General features: G+C 46.6%; 1 protein-coding gene across 1 annotated transcript in view; it reads left to right on the plus strand.

Moving 5' to 3' along the window:
- T265_04469 (hypothetical protein) overlaps positions 1–10,679 on the plus strand; it is a gene marked incomplete at both ends in the record, with an annotated part of 80,841 nt that extends 70,162 nt beyond the window's left edge. Inside the window, 3 exons of the mRNA XM_009169218.1 lie at positions 174–395; positions 4,147–4,337; positions 9,158–10,679. Coding sequence (XP_009167482.1) covers positions 174–395; positions 4,147–4,337; positions 9,158–9,353 — 609 coding nt within the window. The remainder of the gene's footprint in view (positions 1–173; positions 396–4,146; positions 4,338–9,157) is intronic.
- Positions 10,680–11,139: the final 460 nt, after the last annotated feature.

Raw genomic sequence — 11,139 nt, forward strand, 5'->3', positions numbered from 1 at the left:
GGGGACCGCAACTGGATGAGGTAGTCCGTTTCCTCAGTTCGTTCCATCGGAATGATGCTTTGACAAGCCTCTGTCGTCACGCACTCCGTTCCGTGATTGCTGAGAAGAGTGGCTTGTCTTTCTTACTTTCCTTCTATTGAAAATTTAAGGCGTTCCGCTTACTTAACTTTTAGCGTGATGCACAAACTCGTGAGGAACTGCACAAACAAAAATTGTCAGATGCCACAACGCGGATAGAAAAGTTGGACGCCACAGCCGAAGAATCTCGACAGGCAATGCAACGTGAATTGGTACTGCTGCGCAATGAATTTCGTGACACGTGGGCCAAATTGGAATATCAGCTGACCACAAAGACACGTGACCTTAATGACAGCATTACAACCATCTCGAATCGGGTAAGTGCATGGGAACGTACTGGTTTGAATGTCAAGACCCTGGTTTTTGTGCGAGAGTGGCTTTCCCAGTGATTGATTTGTTGATTGCTTCCATGAAAGAATCGATTTCGACCGCCGCACAAAACGAACTGATTTTTTAATTGTGGTTGTTAGAGGACCGGAAGAACTCTCGTTTCAATTAGTTTACATGTTTCGGTCGGTCTTGAACACGTAGCTTCTACTAGAGATGACTATCCTTCTCTGTTTTGCATTCACAAACGCGAATCATTCCCTTTTTGATATTTATCTGAATGCCACTTGCATTTGAAGCCAAGGTGCCCACAGCTGGCTATGCAGTGTTTGGTTCTTGACTACCTCAGTCCGAAGCTGAAGTGAATTCTCGCTTGGATGATGCTCACAAAGCGCTGCTGTGCGCAGGATGATATAAGTTGAAGTTAGTCTCGGATGTATCAACCAGCCATCTGACCTAACTTGCTTCCTCCTTGCAAAGACTGGTCATGTGTGCCCCAGATATTCTCACCGTCATCATCGTCACAGAGGTTTTTGATCCGCTTTATTTAGGGGTTACTGTGGCTATTCTAAAACGTGTTTTTAGCCACTTACTAAAAAAACATTTGCTTCAGAATATCAAGGTAAACAGTGTTGCCCTAAAATCGCCCCCTGGAAGTCCAGTATTGTCTGTCCGTCACCAGAATAAACTGGTTCGATATCTGGGACAGTTATAACTCGATAGCCCAACGAACGGGTTCATTTTCATTCGAGGGCTAGACGAGTTAGAGTGAATAAATTTTGCTAGCGTAGCGTTCAAAGTCAATCGACAGCCTCAGTCAGTCACACCATCAAAAGAGGTGTGAATGGGCGTTCTTCGCACTGATAAGTCTTCTCTGCTGTTGCACTGGTACCAATCTCACTGTTCTTGTCTCTAAGCCAGGTATGTCTGCTCTGCGGATGCAAAGCCTGATTGACACTTTGTAATGTACTACTCATAAGGTTGCTGAAACATGAGGCGGCCTGGCGCAGCACATTCAGTTGCCTGAGAACATCACAAACGAGAGATTTAGCTGGGTTCCAGGTGAGTCTCTCGAGAAACCAAAATTAGTTTGCAAATGAGTGTATATTCGCTGATTCCGTGCAATTTGGTTTCAAATAGAACATAAGGTTGGCGGAAACTCGGGGACTGCGCCTACCTGATGAGCCCCAAAAAAGGGCGAAACCGGTCGTGGGCTGTCGACGGATTTTCAGCAACCTTATGAGTAGTACATTACAAAGATGTACATGTATCACGATATCTCGAATATCGTAGCGACTGAAACATCAGGTGGCCTGGTGCAGCACATTTAGTTGCCTGAGAACATCAAAACCGAGCGATTCAGCTGGGTTCCTGGTGAGTCTCTGGAAAAACCAAATTAGTTTGCAAATGATTGTATATTCGCTGATTGACACTGTTTGATAAACGACCTCCAATAACGGTCGGGTTTGAACCACAGACCTGCCGGTTAGAAAGTTCGCTCCCTAATCTCTGAGCAATCTCGAGCAAAGGCCATATCGCCAGGGTATTCAGACAAGACTTGATTCGAAACCCCGTACGTGTTATTCTGCAACAATCGGTGGTCGCGATCGATATAGGTTGAATCGATGTGCCGGAAACATGTTTACCGACTAACCAAAAACAACGACCGTCTTAGTTGTACTCCTCGTCTTTGAAACACTCAGTGACCTGATGCACTAATACGCAAAAGTGTGCCATTGTCAACGCTCTTGTTTTCTTTTTTGCCGCTGGCAGGTGAATTCAAGACAAACTCACGCTCGAAATAGTAGGTTTTCGTGTGACCTGTGTCTCATCGGTCGGTCACATCCATAACTATAATATAAGTTAATTGGTTTACTTTTTTTTGGGTAACCGTGATTCGCTCTGGCCTATCCGCTGTAAGCGCATTCGAACCAATCGTTTTAGATTGATCATTTTGAGGAAACAATCCAACCAACTGTCACCTCTCAGTTCGGATGAAGACTCTGATATGAGATAAGCCACACAGACTGTCGCTTTCATTGTGTGTCAGCCAATAGGTTAGTCCATTGATCCCAATGCTTGGCCATCCCGGCGTTCCACGTGTACTTTTTTTACCACTCAGCGAGTAGTTGACAAGCTGAGTCTCATAACCGCACGTTTGGTTTGACCCATGCGTCTGTTGGTTAGATACTTCAACCATTTGTGAACAGTGCACAGCAAGCATACACACTGAAATTGTGTAAGGAGAGTACTTTAGTGTTTAGCTATCAATGTCTGTGGGCTAGTGCCTTAGTTTGGTCAAGTCAGCAGTGCTCACCTGCTTCGAACAGCTTTCTTGCATGAGTAACTCACCTGAAGCGGTCCAGATGATCGACAAGTCAGCACCAACCGCTTCGAACAGCTTCCTTACATGAGTAACTCACCTGAAGCAGTCCAGGTGATCGAACCTCATAGGTCAACTTCTTTGTTCAACAGAGGATGGTCTTTATAGCAATGTCCTTTCCGCTCACACTCTGGCATGGTGAGTACGATTCAGTGCCTGACTTAGCAACAAAGTATGGCATCTCTGACCGACGAACTCAGCAGTTGCGTTGGTATCTGTCGTCCCCTCTGAACGAGACATTAATGGAAAGTGGTAATGTGGCTTATGCGCAGAGGCAAAATAGTGCTCATCTGTTAAACCTAGCCTCTTCAACCCATGGTGGTTCTAATTCCTACTCATGGGTACATTGGTAGACTAGACTGTCTACAACGTTTCGCTGTCCCCAGTGAAATAGAGTAGCGTCAAATCGAATGGAGCCGACGCGATTCACATACTTGATCCTCTAAGGTCTGAAGGTGCGGGGAGAGGGTAGACGATTTCTTCCTTTCGGCAGCGGTGTTGTGTCGCATAAGATTGGCAGGGGCATAGTAGAGTGTCGACGGATGACATTCCTTCCTCCCGGCTGCTAAGCTTTTTAAGTCAACAAACTGGCATCGTTACTAGCGGTCTTTGAACTGGTCAGTTCGTGGAGCATCTAACCGCCAGTTGGGTATTGCATCATCAATCGTATCATTTGAGTACGAACCCTGTCTTTTCAAGCAAGCAGCATCCGAACAGACTACTGAACCTGATTCTTGGTACTCCGACTCTATACTCCGAGAATCGGGCTCGTGAGTGCTGTGTTTTGGGGCGCGAACTTGCCGACCGTAAAGTCCGAGGTTCGAATCCAGCCTCTGTATCCCGACTGCTCATATCTGGGTTTGGGCAACTTAGTAGTATTTCAGCCTTCGGGCAGTATGGCAACTATGCACCTAAAGAGCACTACAACTGAAAGAGTACTATTCTATCTTTATCTTCCGAGATAGGTGAGATGACCCAAGCGGTTAGGGCGCGAATTTACTGACCGCAAGGTCCGTGGGTCGAACCCGACCTCTGCCTCTCGACTTCCCCTGCCTAGGCTTGGGCAACCTGGCAGTATCCCAGTCCTCGTGCAACCTTTGGGTGGCATGGCAGTTAGGCACCGAAAGCGTGCTACAGCTGGACGATCTTAGAATCGGGTCCCTGTAACCATCAATGCGCCTCTCTTCACACGCTGCAGCGTATAACCACCATTCCTGATCACTAGCATTCGTACCACCGTGTTCGATCTGCAGTGTCCAAGTGAGGTGTAGACACCTGCGGGCGCCTGTGGTCTGTTTGTTTCTTTTAAAACTTTTAAACTTGGCTTAAATCAACTTCGCCGTTTTTTTCGTTTTCAGGTTACCATAATTGAAAAGCCGTCTGAGCAACATGGTGGAGCTGTTGCCAACGGTTCCGAACTGTCCCGAATACGACACAAAGTCCTTCACTACTTGACCGATATGTGTGTCTCATTGTTCGCGCTGTTGACTATGTTGCTACAGGTGCTCATTCGGTGTCTCAATTTGGGTGCCGTTGTAACAGAAAATCGGTGAGTTTTTGAATCGTTTGTGTTCCACTGGTCAACTGATGCGGGGAGGGGGCTGCTTTGTGGAAGGCCGTCAGGCGTCAAACAAAAAAACACCACCTCATGTGTGCGTTTATTCTCTCGAAATTGGGTCTGTATGTCAGAATTTGTCCGAGAAAGCGAGTTAGACCGGTCCCAGAATGCAACCAAATAGCCTCGGCGTTCATTGACCCTTTTTTCTTGGTGGAGCTAGACTAGAACAAGCTAAAAACAAGTTTATAATTGTATAGACGCAATATACTACTCATAGCGTTGCTGAAAAAATTCTTCGACAACCCACGACCGGTTTCGCCCTGCTTCGGTCTAATCAACAGTCGTCAACCTTTGTTCAACTTGAGACTGAGTTGTGAAATACACTCATTTGCTTAAAACATGTTTATATTTGATTTTATCGAAGATCAAGTAGATCTCACTTTTCAAGAGACGCAAAGTGGACTTACGAGAAATCACACTACTCGAATGCCCCCCTCAGTCGTAGTATCACTGTTACACCAGGAACATCTTAGCATGAGGACCACTGTGGTCGTGATACATGGTATCGTCATCACCTGTGGTGTGATTATAGGTACCGCGTTTTCATTAGCCGAATATCTGGGGAAGTGCGGGTGGATGGCTATGCATTGGAGGCGGCAGTTGATATGATTGTTGCGTCAACACAGGGGGGTGAGTGTGCGTTTCCTTGAGAAGAACGGGAGGCGAAGCTACGCATTGAAGGGAACAGCTTGGATGCATGTGTACGAAGGGGCCATGTCTGCTAATGTGTCTAACCATTGATTTGTTTCGTCTCGAGGTCCCCATCCAAGAAGACGGCAAGGTGTTTTTCACGCACTCTTTTTGAAGACAGGAACGACCCTCACCACGTCCCATCCTATAGGCGCTTTCTTTTCACTCAACATAGTGCCAATGGGTTTTGCCAGGTGGGAGTTCTCCGCCTTCTTTGTAAAGGGCTGGATACATGCCGTTCGGTCCTGGTGCCTTATCACGTTTCAGCAGACGTGCGATTAAGGCTTTTGTTCAGGGGATTTCACGGTGAACAGTCATCCAGAATGACCATTGTGGCTAGTGGATTCCAAACGTAATTCCCGTTCAGTCCGCTGGAGTCGATTCATATTCCTCCCCCCTAGATGCGCAGCCAGTGCTCCATCAGACAGGTTGTAGTCTCCCATCTCTGAGTGCCACCACATGTCAACCGTTTAATATATCTGCGTACGTAGACTTGATACGTCCTTAGACGGCCTTGGGACTAGGCATGATAGTATTGTTAGTTGTGAATATCATGGTCTGGTTGGGATACTGCCAGGACGCCCACACTTAGACGGGAGGACGATTAGTGTCCACATCCAAACCCTCTGGCTCAAAGGCCTAACCGCAAGGCAGTGGTGTTTGGCTGGAAGGGCAGATGCATTACCACTTTTACGGAACAGGCCGCCACGCCCATTCCCCCTCCCCAATCATCGGTGGACGAAACTGCGGCAGCTACCACCACTGCATGACGAGTACGCGGTTATTACAGCTGACAATGATGATGATGTTCCCAAGCCCCAGCCTGGAGAGCCAGGAGACTGTGTTCGTCACATATCTACCCATGGACCAACCTAGTATGAGAGACTCTGTGAGTGTCGCGCAGACACCCCCAGTATAGCTCAATGGGTCGCCGAGGTGTACAAATTGTCACACCACGGTAAGACCCAGTCTCTTTGACGTTGTCCCTTTATGAAAAAACGGTGTTTTAAAACGTTTGTTTCAGTGCCCACGGTCTGATCTCAGAGGTTCGAAAAACATGACTAGGGTTAGCGAATATACACTCATTCGAAAACTAATTTAGTTTTTCGAAAGACTCTCCTGGTTTTGATGTTTCCAGTCAACTGAATGTTCTGCACCAGGCCGCCTCATGTTTCAGTCGCTACGATATTCGAGATATCGCGATACATATACATTTTGTGATGCACTACTCATGAGGTTGCTGAAAACACCTCGGAAACATCAAAACCGAGAGATTCAGCTGGGTTCCAGGTGAGTCTCTCGAGAAACCAAAATTAGTTTGCGAATGAGTGTATATTCGCTGATTCCGTGCAATTTGGTTTCAAGTAGAACATAAGTTTGACGGAAACCCGGGGACTGTGCCTACCTGATGAGCCCCGAGAAGGGCGAAACCGGTCTTGGGCTGTCGAGGAGTTTTCAGCAACCTTATGAGTAGTGCATTACAAAATGACTAGGATCATTTTCCCTCTGTGATGCTTATTTTGATGTGGCTGCGGAACCACCTGGCCCAAACACTGCTGATTCCGTTAATTTCTATTCTGTCTCTCCGGCTTATAGTCAAATGCGAAAAGTTGCACTTTTAAAGTCTGTCTTTATAGGTGGTGACTTGTACAAAGTAAGTGAGAGCACTATTAGTGGGTTTGAAATCTTATAATCATGATACTGTTTGGAATACAGGATGCTCACGACCCGTAGTCGGCTATAATCCACTGTCAACAAGCTTAATAATGCGGTTTCATACATAGTCGATCTGTCCGCCCCGGTTGGCAATCCTCGCCAGTCGAGGTTTGGTGACGCATATGTAGCACGTGTGCTAATGGTTACTCCCACGTGATCTTGCACCTTCCGTCTGTCACTTTTTGTTCGGAGGGACTACGGTGTCTTCCGACCGTGTGGTTTCACAAACGCCTCACCACCCGAGTAATGCGTACTCCGAAACGAAGGAGAGTCCCGCCATCTCCGAATTGTTCGTTACTGGAAGAATCAGTCAACACTGGATTGGACGACGTGAACTAAATGACTATACCCTGTCTGAACTCAGTTAACTCAAACCGCTTATCTTTCGATGCCCGAAGGGTACAGTGTTTGCCAATACCGAGGCAGCCGTAAGATGCGCGCAACCAATGATTAGATCGAGTTTTATTTCAGCATGAAATCTCAGTTGCCCACTCCAAACGCTTATGGAAACTGTAGCATTCGGAGCGCATGCCACAATGAGTCGTTGGGGTTCCGAAATGCACCCACACTCAACATCTGAGGTAACGATCATGCTGTATCGTCTACTGGGCCCACGATCCAGTATAGCTCAACGGGGATACTGTTGCGATTGCATGCTTAGAAGTTTCTTCTCACAAAAGAAACAAAAGTGACTCTGCTGTGCTCTGCCCCGATTGTTTTCTGTATTGTGTGGATACCATTGTATTAGAAAAGACCTCGGTATGAATGGCTCAGGGGGGTGGGGACACTTAGAACTACTGACACTGTCCTTTACTCGGGTTGCTAGCTACGTAACGGTGATACTACTGGTGGGAGAGGCATGTGAGTAGTATGTTTTCTTGTAAATTCGCTTTGCATCTCTTGAAAAGGGAGATCTATTGCGGAATTAGTGGAGTAACATGTGCTTGAATTTGAGCAACAGTCAATGAATATCCAGGAAAGTTTAGGAAGACGCGTTCAAAGAGAATATGGATATTCAATTTTTGTAAACAAGATGCACATGAGAGTTTTGCTTCTCTGTCCAACAGTCTGTAACTGTTCAGTTGGCATATTCTAATAAATAACTCCGTGGCGAAGGCCTTCTTTTCACCGGTAGCTGATATCAGGATGAATTCATGTGAACCAACGTATTCGTATTTGGACGTAGAAGTTTGGTGAACCCTCGAAGTCGACGTGTATGTACATGCAGTCGGGTGGAAAACAACTCAAGTGAACTCGCACCACGGACTTGGTGTTTGTCAGACGGATTAGCTGTTGGTCAGTGGCTCGAGTTTACCTTCCAGAGGTGTTCATATTTCATAAGCTGTTACTTCATTCAAGCATCTAAGAGTAACAGGAAATCCTCGGTAGAGCACCGATCCTGTAAGCGGGGTTCTCTGGTTCATGAAAACCGTTGTCAGTCCAAGACGTGGGCTGTAGAATACGTGATCCCCGATGCCACACAGCTTGAATTACCGTTATTTCTCAATTGGCTTACATGCTGGCCTAGGTTATCACTACTTCTTGGAATGTTCAACCAGGCACATTCTTTCAGTTTATCCATCCATCGTCTGTCTGGATCATTTCACAAGCACACGTTTGTTTTGTACATGTATGGCATGCATGTCTGTGACCTTTTAAGCCGCGATCATATTCGACAAACCAATGGCGGGTTGTGACAGAAATTTTAATGATTGTGGGTGTTACTTCGGTCATCGCCTTCCAGCTATGCAGTCGCTATGTCGAGTACCAAACCAGCCGTGTCTCGCTTTTCTAGGGTCAGTCACAGGCCCCATGTTTGGTCCTGGCGTGTGCATGTGTGGCAACCGCGTCTGTTTTCTATCACCCTCACTAGAACCGCACCAGATCGATCGTCGTTCAGCTTTAGACTAGTTGCCATGTCAACGGAAGGGGGCTGGAGTACTTTCAGGTTGCCTAGACAAGAGAAGTCAAGATGCCGCGGTGGTTTCGAACCACGGACCTTCCGGTCCGTAAGCTATTGCCTTAGCCACTGAGCTATCTCGAACCGCACGACAGTCGGATAGATATATACGTGATGCTCTGACCAACAGCCACCAACTAGAATCACCGTAGCGTTCCTGTGAATTATGTCGTTCAGTGTCACATTTTACTTCGTAGACTTCTCGTGTTTACTACTTGAAGACGTCCGTTGAAAATTCTGGAAATACTGATATCAGAGCACCTCCATCGTGCGCTGGTCGCAACCTTCCTCCGTCATTTACGATAATGCATCCCTATTTTCAGCTTTAAACTGAATGACCTCACACCAACGGATACACACACACACCCTCTCTATCCACTTTCAGCACTCTTGCGCTCTGTTTTTCCATCGTCTTGGCTGTCGGATTCATCTTGGTCTACATTTCCGAACCACTGATTCACAGTCTCGGTGGGGTACCCTCCGGCAACTTTTCCTCGATCCCTTCCACAGGAACTGCTTGGCGGGACACGCTTATTACAATCCTGTCGTTCTTCCGCCGTTTTGCTCGCGGTTCATCATGACAAACCTGGGCTGGTCGATCGCAGTTGGTCAGACAACCACACTGCAAACCGGGCACGGATCTCAAGCAACTTGCCAAGTGTTTGAACAGACATCTGTTCTTTTCTCTTCTGTCCGATGTATACTCCTTTTGCACAGAAAAAAGCACATGACACCAGACGTGCCGATTTCCCCGCCTTTAGCCTCAAGCTCGCTTGTTTTCAGTTTCGGCACGTTACCCTCTCTCTCTCTCTCATACTCCGTTCTTCCAGTCATTCCATCATCTTTCCGATGTGCGCCTCCGTCCACCTTTCGCTCCCCGTACTATCTGTCTTATTCGCTTTCAGATCATTTCGATGCCTGTCCACCTGATGACATGTTTACTGATCAGATAATCAATCAATTGGTGGCAGCCGAGAATTTTTGACGTGCATCTATTTATTACTGGTACTTGTCTGTCGCCCACCTATTTTCATGCTTTTTATAGGTTTTATATCCTTAGGCACAGCGCCTATCTACCTACCCGTCCCCCCTCCGCAAATCAACATGATTCCTTCATTGTCTTGTGCGCAATTGCGTGATCCACTGCTCCCATCTGGTTGGGTTGTTCCTGGAGCCTTCTCCTGTCCAATCCGACTGTTGTTTTGAGAGACACCCCACACAGTTTCCTGTTCGTTCTCAGACACTGTTTGTTTGTTCCTTCCTTCCTTCTATCCATCCATCCATATGATTCGATTATTTTTTGAGTTGTGTTCTTTGTGAGTTCATCCGTCCAGGTTTCGTTGTCTTTCATATTCTCTCTTTCTCTCTAATGTGTCCCACTCCGACCGATATCCGATTCTCAGACATTGTTTGTTCCTTCCTTCCTTCTATCCATCCATCCATATGATTCGATTATTTTTTGAGTTGTGTTCTTTGTGAGTTCATCCGTCCAGGTTTCGTTGTCTTTCATATTCTCTCTTTCTCTCTAATGTGTCCCACTCCGACCGATATCCGCTTCCGGGACGTCGGTCAGTACAGCGAAAGATTGATCTATTCTCTTATCCTTGTTCTACTGACGCGATTTGGACTGTACCGTTCCGTGTCAATTGGCTGCGCTCCAAATATCTGATTCCTGCCTGCTAATTTGCTGCGCTCCAAATATCTGATTCCTGCTAGCAAAGAACGCCCTTCGCGATTACTTATCTGACAGCTTGAGGTGTCTGGTAGGTTGTTGGATTGAGTCCCTCGATACGCTAACTTACTGACCAGAAGTTTCGTGGTCCGAGTCCAACCCTAGCATCTCGATCGCTCCTGTCTAGCTTGAGCAACTTGGCGGTGCTTCATCCCTCGTGCTTCCTTCGGGTGACATGGCAGCTAGGCACCGGAAGGGTGCTACAGCTGAACGATTTTTTTCGATTTATTTTACGACCTGAAATCAACAGTGGGTGTACCGTTAAGCTGTGAACCCAGCCATTCAACGACTGGATATGACATCAGCTCCAGGGATATCTAAGTTTCGGGAAGTGACGGGTGTTAGCGATCACTTCATTAGCAATACTGTCGCCCAAAGCAATGCAAATCTGTTTAGGTTGACACAAAGCTTTGTGCTGTATCCACTCAGCCGTAGGATTTCAGTTTAAGATACGAAGATGTAAGATTAATTCCAAACAAGGAAAGGTTCCTGTACCTCGTATTTGGGTGGAATCATAAACAAGTAATCATGCCTCCACACTCACTTAAAGTGGCCAGTTTGATCACACTTGTGCCCTGAGTATTGCTGAACCAAAACACAGACGTAATTGCTATCCAAACTGTCTGGCTAATTAT

The sequence above is a fragment of the Opisthorchis viverrini genome (assembly GCF_000715545.1).
Source record: "Opisthorchis viverrini unplaced genomic scaffold opera_v5_76, whole genome shotgun sequence".
Classification (NCBI taxonomy): Eukaryota; Metazoa; Platyhelminthes; class Trematoda; order Opisthorchiida; family Opisthorchiidae; genus Opisthorchis; species Opisthorchis viverrini.